The 19,772-nt window shown below is 52.1% G+C and overlaps 7 protein-coding genes across 7 annotated transcripts; 5 read left to right on the top strand and 2 right to left on the bottom strand.

Moving 5' to 3' along the window:
• Positions 1–1,085: 1,085 nt before the first annotated feature.
• Positions 1,086–5,310, top strand: PPTG_01600 (hypothetical protein). The gene is made up of 2 exons (XM_008894968.1): positions 1,086–2,565; positions 2,631–5,310. Exons 1-2 carry the CDS (start codon positions 1,153–1,155, stop codon positions 5,226–5,228), a joined length of 4,011 nt encoding a protein of 1,336 aa, XP_008893216.1. The 5' UTR covers positions 1,086–1,152; the 3' UTR covers positions 5,229–5,310.
• Positions 5,311–5,376: 66 nt separating this feature from the next.
• PPTG_01599 (hypothetical protein) lies at positions 5,377–6,470 on the top strand (the record flags this gene model as incomplete). Its single annotated transcript, XM_008894967.1, has 2 exons — positions 5,377–6,322; positions 6,389–6,470. Coding segments are annotated over 2 exons (1,028 nt in total), but the record flags the coding sequence as incomplete, so codon positions are not given.
• A 3,826-nt stretch (positions 6,471–10,296) lies between these two features.
• PPTG_01598 (hypothetical protein) lies at positions 10,297–10,851 on the bottom strand (the record flags this gene model as incomplete). Its single annotated transcript, XM_008894966.1, has 2 exons — positions 10,297–10,540; positions 10,649–10,851. 2 exons carry the CDS (start codon positions 10,849–10,851, stop codon positions 10,297–10,299), a joined length of 447 nt encoding a protein of 148 aa, XP_008893214.1.
• Positions 10,852–11,031: 180 nt separating this feature from the next.
• On the top strand, positions 11,032–12,006 carry PPTG_01597 (hypothetical protein; the record flags this gene model as incomplete). The annotated part of the gene is made up of 1 exon (XM_008894965.1): positions 11,032–12,006. One exon carries the CDS (start codon positions 11,032–11,034, stop codon positions 12,004–12,006), a length of 975 nt encoding a protein of 324 aa, XP_008893213.1.
• A 173-nt stretch (positions 12,007–12,179) lies between these two features.
• On the top strand, positions 12,180–14,229 carry PPTG_01596 (hypothetical protein; the record flags this gene model as incomplete). Its single annotated transcript, XM_008894964.1, has 7 exons — positions 12,180–12,661; positions 12,751–13,039; positions 13,126–13,211; positions 13,303–13,428; positions 13,610–13,715; positions 13,827–13,915; positions 14,067–14,229. The coding sequence occupies 7 exons, from the start codon at positions 12,180–12,182 to the stop codon at positions 14,227–14,229; spliced, it is 1,341 nt and encodes a 446-aa protein (XP_008893212.1).
• A 730-nt stretch (positions 14,230–14,959) lies between these two features.
• On the top strand, positions 14,960–17,785 carry PPTG_01595 (hypothetical protein). Its single transcript, XM_008894963.1, has one exon. It carries the CDS (start codon positions 15,594–15,596, stop codon positions 17,520–17,522), a length of 1,929 nt encoding a protein of 642 aa, XP_008893211.1. The 5' UTR covers positions 14,960–15,593; the 3' UTR covers positions 17,523–17,785.
• An 88-nt stretch (positions 17,786–17,873) lies between these two features.
• Positions 17,874–19,325, bottom strand: PPTG_01594 (hypothetical protein; the record flags this gene model as incomplete). Its single annotated transcript, XM_008894962.1, has 2 exons — positions 17,874–19,125; positions 19,204–19,325. 2 exons carry the CDS (start codon positions 19,323–19,325, stop codon positions 17,874–17,876), a joined length of 1,374 nt encoding a protein of 457 aa, XP_008893210.1.
• Positions 19,326–19,772: the final 447 nt, after the last annotated feature.

The following is a 19,772-nucleotide window of genomic DNA, read 5'->3' as shown; positions in this document are numbered from 1 at the left end:
GATATCAGTAGGCGAAGACACGGACAATGATGCCTTTTTGGTGGTATTTACAACAAAAAGTTTGCTGAAGCGAATGGACCGAGACCCAAAAAGTTTTATTTTTATTTTGACGCTACGTGCAAGCTCAACCAGGTCGATTATCCAACCTTTGTCTGTGGAATTTCTGACCATGCCCGTTCGTTCCATTTGGTAGCCGTATTTGTTTCGTCCCAACAAGAAGAATTTAACTATATGTCTGCATTGATGTCATTGCGTGCGATCTACGCTCGTGTAATGTAAAAAAAAAAACATTAGGTCGTATGCTACATAATGGGAGATGCTGATGGGGCTCAGTATAATGCCATGGACAGATTTTTCGAAGGCTGTAACCCCGAGATTCTGGTGTGTTTTTACCACGTGGTCGCTAAAGTTCACGAACGCAGCAGTTCCATCCATCCTGGCAAACGAAGCCTCGTGGTAGCCGCTATCTTTGATATGTACTACGCTAAAACAGCGTCACAGTTCCATTCGAAGAAAACAACTATACTGTGGCAATGGCTTGCCGATCCAGATATAAAAGAGTTCGGCAAGTACTTCCATAAGCAATGGCTTTTCGGCAAGTTTCTCAAGTGGCAATGCTTTAGAACACCCATTGGATTGGCTACCACCAGCAGCCCAGTCGAAACGTTCAAGGCGAAAGTAAAATGTACTTACACTCTAAGATCGCGAATGTACATTCGCTCAAAAAGTTAGGGGGTTTTCTTGTTTCTTCTACTATTTACGTTGACATTACTATTATAATTGTGCTCTTATATCTGCTTTTCAAGTAAGGAGCATTTTATTCGCGATTGAAATGTAGGAAAACTCAGATCCGGTCTGATTCGGCTGATTCCATACAAAACATTAGGAATCAGCCGAATCAGACTGTATCTGAGTTTTCCTATATTTAAATAGCAAAATGCTCTTCAACTGTCAAACATGTTCTTTAACGGGATGGAATCAACCAAACTGGTGTCATCCACACACCAAATGTTATACTGCTCACACCAAATCGTTTTGTAGGATAGTGTAGGATCTCTGATCCTACAAAATATCTGAGTCCATCTCTGATTCCTCGATGTTTCCAACACAAAAGTTCCATCAGTTGTATCCTCCCGAATCGGGCGGGGCCTGATGGATCTCGAGATAGGCGCCCGCGTGGCGTTCGGCGCCGGCAAGACTGGCGTCGTGCGCTTCGTCGGCGAGACGGACTTCGCCAGCGGTGAGTGGGTTGGCATTGAGCTGGAGCGTCCCGAGGGCAAGAACAATGGCGAGCTCAACGGCCGTGTCTACTTCACATGCGCGCCCAACCATGGACTTTTCGTCAAGAAGTCGATGGTTCGGGCGGTCTTGTCGTCTGCGTCTTCTACTGCGAAGGTGCCATTGAGTCGGCGTCTCTCAGGCGTGGGTAGCGGTCGCTCATCAGGCATCGGAACGTCGTCATCATCCGCAGCGCCGCTCAGTTCGGCGTCTAGCAGCTCAGCGAGTTCCAGACTCTCGGCGCCCAAAGCGCGGGCGTCGATGATCACACCGAGCAGCAGATCTAGCATTCCTACAGCCTCAGCACCCAGACCGAGGCTCTCGCTGGACAGACGGCCGTCTGTGGGCGGCGCTACATCGGGTAGTTCGGACGACCAGTTGACAGAGGCTAGATCGAGGATCTCCAAGCTGGAGGAGGAACTGGAGCAGAAGAACCGACATGTAGAGCAGCTTAGACAGAGTGTAGCTGTCATGAAGGAGGCAGCGACTGCTAATAGCGAGAAGATCAAACTGCTGGAGCAACAGGGACAGGAGCAGGCCGAGAAGACTGAGGAGATGGAGCAGGGGCAGGAGCAGGAGCAAGTAGATGTTGCTGAAGACGAGAAGATGGACGTGGATGAGGAGCAGCCAGGCTTGTCCCCACAGGAAGAGCTGGCGCAGCAGATTGAGATCATTAAAGAAGAAGCAGAGGAGCATGTGCGCTCGGTACGAGCAGAGCTGGAAGACCACATCACTGAGCTTCAAGGCGAACACGAGGAGCAGCTGGATGAACTGCGGCTTGAGAACGCTACGCAGGCCTCGGAGATTAAAGCTCTAGAGGCAGAAGTAGCACAGCAGAAGACGCGCATTGCAGCGTTCACGGCTGCTGAGCAGAAGAAGGCGGAGGAAGTGGCGATGGCTGTGGCCAAGTCGAGCTCTGGTGCTCGTAAAGTGGAGGCTTTGGAGAAACAGGTCGCTGAGCTCCAGGATATGATCGAGATGATGACGTTAGAGAAGGAGACAGTTGAGATGGACAAGGAGATCGCGGAGGAGCATGCAGAGGAACTTCAACAAGAAGTGGAGAAGCTTAAGGCTGCGATGGCACTGTCAGCGACTACAGGGCCGGACTATCCGGAAGGGTCTCCAAGTGGAGGAGACTTGGCAGAGGAGAACAACAAGCTCCGAGCTGCAGTGAAGATGCTACATGAACGTGCGTCGGAGGAGAAGGCTGAATTGAGCAAGAAGTTGCGTCAGGCGCAACGTGAGAACGCTGAACTTGTGTCGTTGAGGGAAGAGGTGGAAGAACTGGTATGTGGCATACGCGTGGAGCTGTATGTTGTTAGAGTTAGTGATTGACATCATTGTATGTGTAGACGACGAAGAAGAACAAGCTGGAAATCGAAGCTGAGGAGCTCAAGGAGATGCTGGATGTTGCAAACGCGTACGAGTCGATGGTGGAAGATCTTACAGAGAAGAATCTGAATCTAGGCGAGAAACTGGCAGAGCTGGAGACTACTGTACAGTCTCTCGAGTCGTTGCGTGAAGTGGACCAGGAGATGGAACATCAACATACTGAGTATGAAGCGGAGCTACGTGATGAAATCGACTCGCAACGTGCAACGCTACAGGAATTGAAGCAGGCGGCGTTGGAGCAGAAGACCGTTCTCGAAGACAAGGAGCGCACGATCGCCCGCTTCCGAGATCTGGCACACAGTCACCGTGAAGAGATTGCCCAATTGAAGGCGAAACTTCGTGCTGAGAGTGGGGCGGTGGAATCCCTGAAAGACACGGCACATCTGGCTCTGAACCAAACGATGGGGCTGCGTGCGTTGGTCGCTGCTGCACGCGAACACGAGACTGAGGCTGCTAGACAGAGGATTATTTCAGAGCAGGCAAGACTGGAAAACTCTTTCCTGCGCGCTGTGGTACCCAACTCGATCTTCTCCGAGACGGATCAGAAGGTTCTTCGCGTCCGATTGACTCTGGGACGCATTGCCGGCAAGTCGGATATTTTAGTGCAGCACTTAAAGAAGGACCTGGATACTGTCGCTCAGCAGCCGATTGCCAGTGGACAGACAGAAGACGAGAAGGACGAAGGTGTATCGATTCAAGCAGTGAGTGTGGAGCAATTAGTCCTGGGCAACAAGTTAGCGGCTGTCTCATGTCAAACCAAGGAGGATCTCTTCATGTTAGAGTGCTACTTGACTACGGAGGACGAGTTTACGCAGGGCTGCTCAGCACTCGACACTTCTCAGACATCAGCACTGGAGAGTGTATTGGACTCAGCGCTCTCGGCTTTCTCGGAGGGGGCTCTGCTCAATGGTCCACGTGGTGGAGACATTGCGTCGTTGTATGACCGTCTGGTGCAGACATCGGAAGAATGGCACGCTAGTCGAATCGCTCAAGTATCTTCGGGTTCAAATGCTGAAGGCTTCGGTGCTCGGTGCGCTGTGGTCAAGCTGCGCACGAGAAAAAATGTAGCCAAGTTGGCGTTCTCCATTTCGTCGATAGTGACGTTCCTACGGACTACGAAGAGTTTTCTTGCAAGCTCCGAAATGCCTGATGACGATCAGACTACTGCTTTGCGCTCAGAGCTGATCCCTGTGCTGGATAAGTGTCTGGGAGAGCTGCTCTCCGTGTTGAATGTGGCTCAGTTGTTTTACCGTCGAGCTGAGATCGATCTGGCTGCTTCAGACGACGATCTTGACGGTCTAGTGGCTGCCGGTGGTGAAGTGGTTGCTTCAATCCAGAGTTATGCAGCAGAGGCGCAGTCTCTGTCAACTGCGTTGCAGTCTCATCTCGCTCATGATGGTCTTATGGAGCACTCCAGACCGACCGAAGAGCTGGTGCGGTTCACGCAGCAGGCCGTGTACGACCACGCTGTGGCATTCAAGGAGAAGGTCGCGTTGCTGTACAAATTGGTGTGTCGTGGAGCCTTCACCGACGCTGTGGCGCCTCGTACGCGCAGTGAGAACCCTGACGGAGCCAGTGGTCGTCCACAGTGGCGTATTCGAGCGCAGACTATCCATCAAGAACTGGTGGATGCGTCGACGTTGCGTAGTAATTTAGCGGAGATGACGGAGCTGTGCAACGCGCTGCATCAACGTATCCGCGAGTTTGAACGCGCCGACAGTCAACACCGTGTCGTTGCTCAGAAATTGGAAAGCCAAGTGCTGCAGTTGACGGAGAGTGTAGCTGCGATGACAAGTGAGAAGACGCAATTGGAGGCGCAGCTTGCCAAGGAGCGAGAACAATTCGACGTGGCGCTGGACGAGTCCAACAAGGAGAAGACGTTGCTTAACTCGCTGAACCGGGATCTACGTAAGCAGCTGAAGCGTACGAGTGACGCTGGTAGCAGTGTCAAGGGTGGGAATACCGGTACCGGTGCAAAGGGGTCGGCTATGAGTGCAGCAGACGCCGACGCATTCCGTCGCGCCTTCCACCAACTTCACACGGAGCTGCATACAGTGCGCTCTACACTGGCAAAGGAGCGGTTGGAGAAGCTTCTTGGATCGAATGCTATTTTAAACACTCGCAATTCGGCACCAAAGCCTTCGGATCGGTTGGCGAATTCATTGAAGGAGGTAGCCACGTTCTCGCGACAGGTGAAGGCTCAATTGTCGATGCCTCGGTTGGTGGATCTGAAGCAAGCTGCTTCTTCGACCGGGTCGTCTGCACACGCTCAACTCGTGGCCGAGAAGCTGCAGCAGTCGCGTGTTCAGAGAGACCTGAATACTCTTCGTGAACGCGTTGGAGCTGCTATGCAGGAGGACGGTTGGGGTCAAGACGTCACGAACGCCATCACTCGCGGTGAGAGCGTGTTCGGCTGGCAACCACCGGAGATGGAGCGACCTCCTGTACTTCTAGGACGAGTGAAGCTCGGGACCAGTTCCTCGACCTCTTCGCAGTCCGTGCAGCTCGTGTTGAACAGAACCGAGGTGAAGCATCTATCCCAAGCTTTGGTGTGCTAAGTCTCCACAAGGAAACGATAGGAAGCCAGAAGCGAGCCACATGCGTAGATGAGTTGAATATGAAGACACTTGATCAGAAGTTTGTTATTGCGTTCCGTGCAGTTTGTATCAGCAATCGTGGGGTGAGTGTCCACATCAATCTTTTCGGACATGGGCGTCGGATCCTCGAGTCATCGCTGGGATGGCAGCACTATGTCCTCGCAGAAGGGCAAGGTCGCTATCGTGACAGGTGCCAACTCCGGAATCGGCTTCGAAGCTGCTAAGGCATTGGCGTTGCATGGAGCTCACGTGGTGCTCGCTTGTCGGAGCGAAGTCCGAGGTCGCCAAGCTGAGGAATCGATCCGTACAACTCTACATAAAGAGGTCGGTGATGACGTCGGTGAAGTGGAGTTCATGCTATTGGACTTGGCCGAAGTCGACAGCATCCGCGAGTTTGCAAGAGCATTTCGAGACAAGTTCGACCGTCTCGATCTGCTCATCAACAACGCCGGAGTTGCCTGTCCGCCGGTGCGACATAATTCCAAAGGCTTGGAATGCACTTTTGCCATTAACCATCTCGGGCACTTCTACTTGACGAGCTTGTTGTGGGATCTGCTACGTCGAACTAAGAGCCAAGCTAGAGTGGTGAACGTCTCGAGTGGACTGCACCATGCTGCCAAGTTGGACTTCGCCTTGATGGGACACACACCAGGCAACAGCATGAGTGACTACGCCGAGTCCAAGATGGCCAACGTGCTGTTTACGTACGAGCTGCAGCGTCGACTACAACGTGCTGGTATTGATAATGTCTTGTCGGTGGTGGTGCACCCTGGAATTTGCCACACGGAGATCTGGAACAAGTATATTCGCACCAAGTTCGCGAGGTGGCCATTTCTGCAGTGGCTGGCAATGTGGGCTGTGTGGCTGCTGCCCTTCCTGCCTCAGAAGATCGGTGCACTTCCAACGTTGTACGCAGCGACGGTGGATAGCGTGCTCGGCGCCGAAATGTACGCACCCGACGGGTTAATGACTTTGAGGGGCTACCCAGCGCTGAATACGTCGCACCCTGCCAGCCACTCGCGTGACAACGCCAATAAGCTCTGGTCGCTTGCTATGTGTTTATAGTTACTGGCAGGTTCAAGACTGACTGTTTATTCGTTGTTGTTTTGGCTTATGTCTAGTCCTGTCAAACCTAGTATTCTCTCCACTTTCTTGGGATCTCCTTCGTCAACTTTCCTACAATTATCCCTAGAGAAGTCCTGAGGCAACTAACATCGCTTTAGTACCTACTCGGACACAACATTCTCCCCCATGTTAGTTGGTCGGAAGGGTTTTACGCGTCGCAGACTCACTGTTTCTTGATATTTCATCTTGTCCACAACCAGTGTACCATTATTGCGTACACATATTACCCGGAAGGGACCATCAAATAGCGGTTGCAACTTGTGGGCTCGTTGGTCGCGTTTCGCGATCATCACTAGGTCGTCAGGGTTATAGTCATAATCAATTCGTCCTTCGTTTTCTCTTTTGTTTGCTTGTTGAACTTGTTCATCTTGACGACCTTGCTGTAGTCGCCAATCTACTTTCTTTGGCAGGTCAAATAACATATCTCGTCCAAACGCAGCTTGCCCTGGTGCGTGAGTAGTCATGGTATGGTGCTGAGCTCGCAGTGCGAACATAACGGCTGACAAGCAGTTCTCCCAGTCACCAAGAGTATCCATTGACTCGACTCGCAGCTTTTCATTGATTGATCGATGTACTCGTTCAATCACGCCATTTGCTTGAGGATTTCTTACTGTCGTACTTACTCGTTGTACACCATAACTTTCAAGCAACTCTTGAAACTCACCTCGAAATTCTGTCCCTTGGTCGCAAATACATCGTTCAGGCCGAGGGTATCGGTTGAGCCAACATTGATCGACAATTCGTGCTGCTTCTGCACTAGTGCAGTCGGTCATTGGTGCAATTTCTAAAAGTCTGGTGCTGGTATCAATAATAGTCATTGCACGCCAGTGCTGTGGTCCAAACGGTCCAATACTGTCGACTGCTATTTCTGCCCATGGCCGAATTTCGGTCCTTTTTGTCGGTAATTTACCATATTTATTCTTAGTAGCCTTGCTGCGAGCACATTCAACACAGTTTCGAACCCAATTGGCAATATCCACAGTCATTCTAGGCCATGTTAATGCACTTCGAATAGAGTTCAACATAATTTTTTTTCTCCAGGATGAACAAGCCACTGGTGGTAGGTTTGCAAAACTTTACCCACTAGTGATCCTGGAAGAATGATTGTCCCATTCGCCCTGCTGACTAGCACCTTGGTGCAGCCAATCGCACGCCACTGCGCTGCCGGTCCCTCATTGAGACCTGCTAGCTGCTGTGCTTTCGCGATTTCTACGAGCAAGAGCGAAAACAAATGGGATTTTTATCAGCTTCTTTGGCTGTTTCGCTGGCAGCACTTGCCGCTGTTCGCATGGGTAGTCTAGATAGCGCATCCGCTACCACATTCTCCTTTCCCTTAACGTAATTCTCGCATCAGATCCTGAATTCGGGGCAGCGGATAATAGTGTCGTTGTAAACACTGATTGAGACCACGAAAATCTGTGAGAAATCTGATCGATCCATCTTTTTTTTGTATCACGAATGCTGGGGCTGCCCAGGGTGAGTCTTTATCAGCTTCTAACACTCCTAGTTTCGCCAATCTTTCCACCTCCCTTAGAGTTGCTTCACGATAAATCAGTGGCACGGGATACGGTCGCTGTGCCTTGGGTGTACTTCCGGGTTTTATCGGTAATTCATACGGTTTCAATTTCATTTTCCCTGGACCACCAAGAAATACCACTCTAAAAGTCTGTATTTCATTCCATAGGCGAGCTTTCTGATCACTAGTCAAATTTTCCTTTGGTATGAGTTTGCTCAAGTCAATCTCCTTTCCAGTGACGTCCAAAATACGCATAGTTCTATCCTCTGCACCCTGAATCGCAACTACTACACGTCTCTGAGGTTCTGACCGAGTCTCCATTGATAATTCCACTCCATCCCAGCTAATAGTACCATTCTTATAATCGATCACAATTCCTTGTTCTTGCATGAAATCCGTTCCCAGAATTACAGGATGCAATAATTGATCCACTATTATAAACTGTTGTGAACACTCACGCTTGTCAGAAAATTCAGAAAGGATAAACGGGAGCGTGATGGTTCCTCTCGCTGTTTGCAATTCATTGTTTACGTTGCGGTAAGATGGTGGAGGGCCTTGGGGTTTATACCAAGACACCACTTCAGTTGCCACCAGCGATTTAGTCGTTCCAGTATCCAGTATAGCCGTGAAAGTTTGCTGGTTCAAGGGGTGTTTAAGCGTTACCTTCGTTCTCAACACCTTTCCAGTCTCATTATTGCTTACTGCTACCTCCGCCGCGGCCGCATATTCATCGGAGGCACTTGGCACGTGCCACAGCTGCATCGGGTCATGGTCCGTAGAGCCCGAATCCTTTACTTGAGCTGCAGCCGCCGAGGGGTTGTTTTTCATCATCGAGGGCTTCGTTGACTTGAATGTGTTTTTCCTGTCCGTACTCATATGCGGTTTGTAGCGAGGTGATGCAGGATTCCTAAAACACTCATCTTCGTTATGATTTTTCCACGGTTTACTGCGAGTCTTACAGTAATCACACCCTACATTTTGCTCCCGAGGACGTTTCCCAAGGTTCTTCTTGTTCTCGTGTTTGTCCCACTTCATATTCTTATTCTTTGGTTTTTTCACGAATTTTCCTTTTTCACTACGCAGCGCGTTTACCGTAGTTAGCTGCTCCACTCGTTCACATTGTAGGTATCGTTCTTGTAGATCCTTTCGATTAGTCCAGCGTGCCTGCTGAGGCATCACTTGCATTTGCCAATTTCGAGGCATTCCAGCACTAAAATGTCGACATTGCTCTGATTCCGGCATTGCCGCTCCATCGTCATCCAGAATCCATCGTTCTAACGATATCAAATCCTCAAACTTGTCGATATATTCTGCAACCGTCATACTTCTAGTCTTTCTCAGTGATTTAATCTCATCATGCAGCATCTCTCTCGTTCCCAAAGGACAATGGCGACCCGTTAAGACATCCATCGCGACTACAATTGCTCTCCACCAGTCTGCTCCATCGTCCTCTGCGCGAGCAACGGTGTCTGAGAACACATCCAAATCTCTTCCCTGTAATAATTGTGTAATGACCTCATGGAGTCCTTGCGCGGATCGATCCGTCTGGTCCAATTCCAGGAATATGTAGAGGCGATTGATTTCCCTCTGAAATTCCAACCACCTTTTCCAATTTCCCCCCGTGAATGGGACTACTTCCTTGACTCCTCGGTATCTTCCACGCGACTTGAATCTCACTGTGGGTTGTCTGTTTTCTCCTTCTTGCTTCTCCATAGCGCAGAATTGAAATTTCAATTTGCTATGTGTTTATAGTTACTGGCAGGTTCAAGACTGACTGTTTATTCGTTGTTGTTTTGGCTTATGTCTAGTCCTGTCAAACCTAGTATTCTCTCCACTTTCTTGGGATCTCCTTCGTCAACTTTCCTACAATTATCCCTAGAGAAGTCCTGAGGCAACTAACATCGCTTTAGTACCTACTCGGACACAACACGCTCAGTGAAGATCTGCTCGACGCCAAGTTCGACGTATCGGGTGACCAAGACTAAAAATGTCAGTGATGGGCGCTGGATGCGAAGGGCGCTTGGTAAACGAGGGTTAGCGTCGGACTCAAGTGTATTTTGCTACAATAGCCATGCACATCGTACGTCGGTATGTACTTGAGGACTTCAACATCGCACCGTGTAGAGCAACTGGTGGCGTACCTTATCATATCTCACGAATACAGGACGAAGAGCACGAGTTTCGGAAGTAGTGCAGTATTTACACCAGCATCTACAATGGCAATCTGCATACGCGATTAATTTGAAGCGCGCTGCCGTCGTTGCCACTGGCGAGCATATTGGATCTTATACACTCGAGATGACAAGACTTGAAATCTTGTGACAACTTTGTCACTGACAAGTAGTCACGCAAACATGCAAAGTTTCAACCATGGCCGTCATTAACTGCTCAGAGCTTCAAGAAGAATTGGTCAGCATCGTCCGCCAATTCTGGTTTGAGGTGTAAAGTTCTATTCGCTGCGCTGTGCATCGTCACGGTCATTTCGTGCTGCACCTTCTTCAGCAATTTGCGCTGCTCCTTGGCCATCGCACGCGGAGTCTTCATCAGTCGTCTCAACCCCTCCTCATAAACGTCCATCCGTGGTGCCAACTGTCGAGTCACGGCAGGGCTCTTGAAGACGTTCAGCTGGTACCTGTATTTGTCCACGCGCTTATCAGTTAGCACCCGTTGTCCTTCCTAAGGTGCATCTTCGCTGGAGACTCTCCAGGTGACGGGATCTATTCGCCATGGGCGGGCGCACCACCACTTGGCCTCCGTCTTGCCAGAGTTTTCATCGCAGGTCGACTCGCTGGAGTCGTTGCTCTCGCTGTCTTCGAAGTCGCGGGCGACCTCATCGTCATCGCCAGAGCAGGTGTCGATTTCGACCACGGCACGCGAGCTACGACGTTTCTTCGTGGCAGAATTCTGGACATGCGAGCTGGGCCATTTCGTGGCAGGGGCCATGGCTACCCAGTACTCGGCAAAGCTTGAATGGGGCTATTGCTTCGATACCCTAACGGCGCAGCAGGTCGTGCAACTAAAGACAAAGACAAGGACATATCGTGACTGATGTTCCTAGTCTGAGACCACAAGACTTCCAGCAAATCATTTCTAAAGTGGAACTCGAACTTCCAGTCTTGAAGCATGGGTGTTGCTGCCAGCTCCGAGGGAAACTGGGATGGCTCCACGATGCCGTCCCAGAAGGACAAGCTCGCGATCGTCACCGGCGCCAACTCAGGCATCGGCTTTGCAGCGGCCAAGGCGTTGGCTGTGCGTGGAGCGCATGTGATTCTCGCGTGTCGTAACGAAGGACGGGGACGACGCGCCGAGGAACTGATCCGTCAAGAACTGGCTAAGCTGCCAACTGACGATGTTGGCTCGGTGGAGTTCATGCTGGTGGATATCGGAGACCCCGCCAGTGTGCGCGACTTCGCGCGTGCGTTCCACGAGAAGTTCGACCGCCTTGACCTGTTGATCAACAATGCCGGCGTGTCCGTGCCTGCCGAACGTTACACACCGGGAGGCCTGGAAGCGCACTTTGCTATCAATCACCTGGGGCACTTCTACCTGACGAGCTTATTGTTAGACTTACTGCGTCAGTCGAAGGATCAAGCCCGTGTGGTCAACGTCAGCAGCCTCGCGCACTACTTCTCCTGGATGTTCCTGGACTTCTCGACGCTGGGCCACACGCGCGGCAGTCTTCGCGACTACATGACGACTAAGATGGCCAACTTGCTCTTCACCTATGAACTGCAGCGTCGCCTACAGTCCGCACAGGTGGAGAACGTGGTGGCCGTGGCGGCTCATCCGGGCTTGGCACACACTGACATTTGGAACCGCTACTACCGCAGCACATTCTCAAGCTGGCTGGCCGAGATAATCGTGTGGCTCGTGTCTTGGCTTCCCTTCATGACACCGCAAATGGGCGTTCTCCCCATTCTGTACGCTGCGACAATGATGAACGTCAAGGGGGGCGAGTATTATGGCCCCAATGGATTCCTGCACGCGCGAGGTTACCCTGCTCTCGAGGCAGGCGCCGAGTCAAGCCACTCACTGGAAGACGCCAACAAGCTCTGGAAACTCAGCGAAGACACGTTGAACGAGAAATTCAAACTGTAAGACAGCAGTTCAGCAACCAGATCTGCATCAAATGTAATGATGAAATTGTAGTTTCGTTACTGTAAAGTACTGATTCAAGATTATTATCAGCAAATTTCATTTTTATCCAATCATCGATCTTCATTGTGAATTCACCGCCATCCAGTGAAGACATCTCTTCCTGCTCTGCTTCGATGAAGGTCAAGACGATCTCCCGCGTGGAGAAGGACTTCACGCAAGAGGTGCAATCCGACAAGCTTAAGGTCTTCCGCAACTACGACCCGGCGCTCCACCCGTTCGAGCGACCGCGCGAGTACACCCGTGCGTTGAACGCTGCAAAGCTCGAGAGACTTTTCGCCAAGCCATTCGTTGGAGCTCTAGACGGCCATTGCGACGGCGTAACGGCATTGGCAACGAACCCGAAGAGTCTGGTGGCGTTTGTCAGTGGCGCCGCCGATGGTGAAGTGCGTGTATGGGATCTACCACGCCGTAAGTGCGTCTGGAACGTGTACGGCCACCGCGGCTTCGTGCGCGGCCTGGCAGTGACCCCAGACGGCAACACTTTTTACTCGTGCAGTGAGGACAAGACGGTGAAGCAATGGGCGCTGCGTGTGAAGGACGAGGATGAAGACGTCCCCACTGCACTGGCTACCTTTACGTCTAAGGAACCATTCCTGTACGTGCCGTGCCGTGCGAGGGATTCGAATGGCTCAAGTATTGACATTATGACGTGCGTGTGATTTGTTGTGCTTTCTGTTGTTGCAGTGGCATTGACCATCACTGGTCTCAGAACATGTTCGCAACATGCGGATCCAAGGTGCAGGTGTGGGATCCGTCGCGCTCGACGCCTACGCACGAGTTCGCGTGGGGTGCAGACTCGATCAACTCGGTGCATTTCAACCCGGCAGAGGCATCTCTATTGGCGTCCACAGGCTCAGACCGCAACATCACGCTGTACGACATCCGAGTGGCGTCTTCGATGCGCAAAATTGTCATGGAAATGCGGTCCAACGCGCTGGCATGGAACCCCATGGAGCCCATGAACTTCACAGTCGTAAGTCCTATTTGCACTAAGTGGCTCCACTTCGGGCTTTTCTGATTGTGCTAATTAATTGCGTCATTTTGGTGGTTCTTTTCCAGGCTAACGAAGACCACAACTTATACACTTTCGACATGCGCAAGATGAACCGCGCGATGACGGTGCACAAGGACCACGTCTCGGCAGTGTGCGTCATTTTCGTCATTTGAGTCAGGGTTGCTACTGGTCAAGTGGATTTTGGTGTCTAACCAGTGTCGTGCTTGCACTTGCTGCTGCAGAATGGACGTGGCGTACTCTCCAACAGGTCGGGAGTTCGTATCGGGCTCGTATGACCGGACGATCCGCATCTTCAAAGTACGCTCGGCTAAAAGCCGCGAAGTTTACCATACGCAGCGCATGCAGCGGTACGTTTTCCTTTGCTTTTTTGCATCGGTTTCCCCAGTCGCGGGCGGTGAGTCGTGCAGGTGCAACTCCTACCAGCCGTTTTTCGCACCAGCGTAGCGTGGCAAACCGCCCGCTCTCATTTGACTTGACAATTGCCGCGATGAATTCTCACACATGCCCTTGTTTCTGCAATTTCTCCAGGATTTTCTCCGTCAAGTTCAGTGCCGACGCGAACTTTGTGCTGTCCGGCAGTGATGACACAAACATCCGCATCTGGAAGGCCGAGGCGTCCAAGAAACTCTCCAAGGTACGAGCAAATCGTTTGCTTTTCGACCGTTACGCGGTCCTTCTCGACATGTTTTTGCAGCTTTGAAGTTTCTGACGTGGCGCGGCTTCCCTCTTCTATTATCCATTGCAGGTTAACCCACGGGAGCGCCGCAAGATGGAGTACAATGAGTCGCTCAAGGAGCGCTACCAACACCTGCGCGAGATCAGTCGAATCTCCAAGTACGTCTTGTTTGTTGCCTGTTGCAGTTGGCCTTTTGCCGAAGCTTGTTGCTCACGACAAAGGGGATGGGCGGGTAATTATCGGAAACTTGGTCCCACTAACGAATGGCGTGTTTGTGTTGTTAAACGAAATCGTTGAACCAAACTGCAGGCACCGACACGTGCCCAAGGCCATCAAGAAGGCGGCCGAGGCCAAGCGCGAAGCCAACGCGCGCGAGGAGAAGAAGATGGCCAACCGCCGCGCCCACGCCAAGGACGGCGCTGTACCTCACACCAACATCCGACAAAAGGTCGTGGTCAAGGAGATGGAGTAGAACGTCGCTGGAAGCCTGGCGGGCGGTTCCATCAGAGCTTGCCACCAGAGGAACTCATCTCGATGGCGTCGGAGCTCAGCGCTGGACTGGTGGCTGTATGGGGCCAGCAGGGCTTCTACGGAAGCATTCCGTTGCTAATGCACTCGAAGAACGTTCTCGGCTCGACGCCGCGGTGTATATACAGCTAGCGTACAGTACTGTAGTTGACGCTGGAATGTGGACGCTAGCCATACGTAACGATTAAAAGCGATGCCGAATTGTTTGATAACCATGGGAGACCTTCCAGCGATCGTAAATGGCGTGCGCGCCATTGGATCGCTCTCATCTCGGCGTGGGATCAAAACCACGCCGCGGTCTGCTTCGCGCTTGTTGCTGACGTGCCTCGTGGCGTGGTGGGTGGAGGCCGCGCACCCCGCGCTGTCTTTGAAAACAGCAAGCACGGCGGCATTTCTTCTGGGTTCACCATGCAAGCGATACTCGTCGCCCTTCCAATGTTTCTCCCTTTATTGCCAATGCACCAGCGAGTACGCTCGTCATAAGGCAGAAGCTGCCTCTTCTTCTTTCGGTGCAATCACACACGGATACATAATCTTTTTTTTTTTTGCATTCGCGGAAACCAAGTTGAAGCACTTTGGCATCTTTTTTCTTGATGAGAAGTAGTGCCGCTCCATGCTGCTGCTTGGGCAAAAGACAAAAAAGAGCGCGAGCCAGCGGCATCTTTGCGCTGCACGTACACACCGGCAGATCCGCGGACTGTGCTAGGATCGCTCGAATCTCACAGTATTTTTAATCATCTTGCGTTCAATTCGAAGAAGCCATTCGCATTTTGCCATCCCATCCGCGATCTCGGCACCGGCGCTCTCAGCACGCCATTTATGTAGTCAGTCAGAGCTCAGCCACGCTTTGCAAATCTCCGACTTGATGTGCCCCTTTCCAACCGGCGAGAAAAACAAAACTTCTCAAAGAGCTTCAAGATGTTCTTGACCTGCTTTTCACTAAACAGTTCGGACTTCGTCATCACGTGAACGCTGCAATGCCAGCCTCACGAGATTTTCCGCCTTGGGACAGCACCAGCAGCTGGAGTCACGGCCGAGTTACCGAGCCAACTGGCATTGGCAAAGCGTGAAAAATGCGAAGATTCTCCCTAAAAAAAAAGAAGTCGTTCCGGTTTTAAACAGTGCAGACGGGACGGACGCAGCCGCTGACAATCACTCCTTGTTGGAACCCTACCCCCTACTCTCCTCTCCCTCGAGAGGCTCGCGGCAACTCCAGTGACGGTCTCACAACGAAAACCACCTCGTACCCCGTACGTTCGTGCCACTTTTTCGTAGGAATCGCAACACTCCGAGACCGCACGACAGCCAATGAAGCCCAAGGCCCCCAGCGACGCCAAGACGGCGCTGGAGCTGGCCGAATCCAGCGAGTGGAGCGCGCTGGACCGCCTCGTGACGGCGCAACCCGAGCGCGCCGACGATATGGACGACTTTGGCATGATGCCGCTGCACTGGGCCTGCACGGACACGCACGTGCCGCTACGTGTCGTCAAGAAGCTTGTGGACGTGGCCCCGTCTGCTTTAAGCCACAAGAACAAGGGCGGTTTGCTGCCGCTCCACATCGCCGTCAAGGCCGCCACGAAGCTCGAGGTGCTGCGCGCGCTCGTACAGGCCGCACCGGATGTCGCCGCGTGTCTGTTTGAAGAGACCCCGACGGGCGAGACGCCTGCTGAGCTTGCTAGAGCCTATCAGCTTACAGATGATAAGGTCAGTTTCCTCGTAGACATGGAGCAACAGCTCCGCGCCGCGGGTAAAGCGCCCGACCGCCCGAGCGCGAGATTCCAGGCCTTCTTGAACCAGCCTGGAGGCTTCCCCCTTCCGGCAGATGATACCTCCAGTGTCAGCAGCTTCAGGAGTCTGCCAACAGCACTGGGAAGTGGTCGCGGAGGCGCCGCATTGGACGACGAATGGGCTAGCAACAGAACTGCAGTGACCGCTCTACGTCTACCCGACGGACTGGCCGGTGTCCCGCTGCCCCCGCGTTGGCGACTGGACAAACGCTGCAACATTTGTCAACTGAAATTTAGCTACTTCAAGACGCGTCATCACTGTCGCTCTTGCGGCGAGTCGGTGTGTAGCACACACTCGAACAAGCGGCTGCCGCTGCACCACTTGGGACTCAGGACGCCACAGCGCGTATGTATTTTATGCTACGATGATCTGCGAGAGAATGGCGCGCCCTCAGCTGTAGTCAACATGTACGGCCACGGACGTCACAGCGGCTTGCCGCCTATGGAGCCCAACATGACGCGACAGGAGTCCACGCCGCTCCCAGGAAAGACAGGCCGGCCGCCGCTGCGCTCCATCAACAGCACAATCTCGATGACCACTGCGTCTTCAAGCAGCCGTGACTCGGCGTTCCAGAGTCCCTCAGATGCCGACAAATACTTCCAGACGGCACACACACCGCGTCGTGTCACTTTGGGTGATAAAAGCTCTACAGATAACAACGACGGTCGTGATCCCACACTTACGACCAACCTGCCGTTCGAGGACGACTCGCGTGGCCGTCCTCGTGCTTGGACAGATGTAGAATCAACCGAGAAGTATCAGGATATGCAGGAACAAGTGCGTGAACTGGAGTCCCATGTGCAGGAGCTGACGTTGGCCAAGTCTCGTATTGAAAAGAAGCTGGAAGACGCCACCCGATTGGCTGCTGAAGCCAAGAAGGAACGCAACGCAGTGGACGCCAACGTGGCTGAGCTGCGCAACAACCGGATCATTGATATTAACCGCATCTCGTTCGACGATGATGAAGACGACGAGAACCACAACAATAGCAACAAGGCACCGGACTTCACCAAGAGTTTCATGCAAGGCAGACACAAACAGGTGACGGTGGAGGTCGAAAAGAACATCGAATTGATTGAGGACAAGGAAGTGAACGTGGCTGAAACGTGCAACTACCTGGGTCAAGTATTCCTCGACCGTGGCGAGTACACCAGCGCTGTCGTGGAGTTCCGCAAGTCCGTGGAGGCTAACCGTAAGGATGTGGACGTGTGGATCAACCTGGCTCGTGCTCTTCACGGCGCTGGCGAGTTTTACGACGCAGAGATCGCTATCCGACGTGCATTGGCTCTTACCCCCAAGAACTACGCGTCGCTGTCAATGTTGGGCAAGATTTTGCACTCCAAGGGCGAGCACGACAAGGCTGTCGAGGTATTCCGTGAGGCATTGACTCTGATGGATCAGGAGGACGACTCGGATGAAGATGTCGGCTCGATGACTGTTGGCTGGTAAAGGGTAACCCTGCCAACGTAATCTCTTGTCTTCATGTACCCAGCATAGCGCTGGAAGTTACCAGACCACTGCCACAGCTTTGTTATTTAGTAAGAAACCATTTAGCCCGAGGCCTCACATTAGGAGAGGCTGAAGGATCATAAAAAACGTATAGTAGGAACAAATACACGCGATACCAAATATCTGCGCCAGTTCTTAGATTTAGAATCCCTAGATTTTTAGAATGGTTGCAAATCAAAAAAGAATCACTTCAACATCAACAGCAGGTTCTCAGATGGAGCAGGGCGATGCTCCTTGTCCTCAACGCTTGGTCACCTACACAACAACGTAGCAACCTCTTTCGTGTCGTCCCTAGTACCCCACACCAGCGTATTTGCTGAGTTGCACCAGTAGATTTTGGTACACGAGCTCGTTGGCGTTCACGGCCCAGGTGAAGTCCAGATGCGAGAACGCGTCGATAGTTTGCTCGTACACAATGGTGCCGTTGGGAAGTCCTGAGCGGAGTTGCTCAATGTCCGTGGACGTCGCAAACGTGTCGGTTGCTCCGATGTAGAAGCCCGTACGAGGATAGACCATGTTTCCTATGGGGAACGCTGGCGGAGCGAAGGAGCCGTACTTGGCCTTGTTCTTACAGATGAGCGACGAGCAGAGACCGATGCCCAATGCTTCGAGACAACTGCAACCGTAGTCGTATTTAGCGAAGGTGTTGTCACGGATACCTTGGGCGTAGTGTGCCATGTTTTGGGTGGAGGTGCCAGCCGGGGTTTGCGAGAGGTACACGGGGATGCGGGTGGCGTTGAGGTTGTCCGATGGTCCAGCGATGAGGTCCATAGCAGACTCACAAAACTCTTCCAGATTGGTGCACACAACGTCGGACAGTAGGGTCTTCAGCAGCTCGGTGTGTGGCAAGAAGCTCGTGAAGCCTAGGTCAAGGAAGAGGACATCGACTTTCAGCTGTGCCAACGCCACGAAGAGCTCGGCAGTCGCATGACCAGTCCAAGCAACAGGAGCGAGAGCACCAAAGTAGTCAACGGATTTTGCTACCTCTTGGTTCTCTGAGAACCCAACGAAAGCTTGAGTTGTGCCCTCGGAGTGACCTATGTAGCTCAAGGTAGAACGCCCCGTGGTGTTTAGAACATAGTTGATCATAGCCGGTAAATCGTATAGACCCATGTCCTCCCACGAGAACGCCCAGTAGACATCATCGTCTGTGGTCAACGTCGTGTGTTCACTCGACCATGTTGTGCCGCGGTTGTTGCCAAGCCACACGTCGTAGCCCGCGTCTGCGAGAACGTAAGCCAGACTCTGGTTCCGGAAGTTCGATACGAACGTGAAGCTACTATCCAGCAGTCCGTGCTGCAGTTGAACAGCGGGTTTATTGGCAGCGGCGTCCGAGCCCGATTGACTCTCGTCGTAAGTCTTGGGGAGGCGATACATGGTGAGGATATATCCGTCCGAGGTGGTGACCTTGTGCGTCTCAACCTCGTAGCCCCGGGTCTCGATGATCTCGACAACAGTCTTGCCCACATCCGGGTCCACTGTAGCTTCAACTACTTGATCTTCGGCAAACACGATGGTAAAACGCTGAGCAGTAGCCCAACGCCTAGCATCAAGTGCAGAAAGCGAGGTGACGGCATCTTGCGAGGTGGCAGTGAAGTGTATCACTTATTGGACGCGATACCAATTGCAGAATGAGCGAGCGAATAGAGACCTTAGTGGCTGATGGAGCGGCGTGAAGACGTGAGTCTCTAATAGCTTCGGAGCTGCTGTTGTCCTCAATACACTCGACCGGCACGCGAACATGCTAGCTTCATATTGTAGTAACCTCGGACGGACAGTCGATCATCCCAACGGGACCGCTGCAATCGCTGAGTGAGTGGCTATGTTAGGCGGGCAAGCTTCTGTTGGCGTATAGTTCTGGTGATGGATACTTTGGTTTCTCGATGCTTGTACATTTAGCAGCACTACTAAGTTACACGTAGTGCATTCGCATCCTTGAAGCTTATGATAAGCAGTTTGAAGTTGTTACAAAAGCGGGATTCATCGTGACAAAGTGACCCGATCAGAGTCTGATCACAAGACTCCTGCTGTTTGTCATGGCAGCTTTCACGAGCGCTTCACGTCCGAGTTGACGCTCTTAGTCAGTCGAACATCTCCTCACCGTCATCAGTTTGAAGACCGCTGCGATCACATCGTGGTGTCGTTGCAATACTGAGTACAACTCGAAAGGGATCATTCCGCGAGCAGATT

This window comes from Phytophthora parasitica (assembly GCF_000247585.1).
Source record: "Phytophthora parasitica INRA-310 unplaced genomic scaffold supercont2.3, whole genome shotgun sequence".
Lineage (NCBI taxonomy): Eukaryota > Oomycota > Peronosporomycetes > Peronosporales > Peronosporaceae > Phytophthora > Phytophthora nicotianae.
Note: the sequence above shows the minus strand (reverse complement) of the source record. Positions and strands in the feature narration are given on the sequence as shown.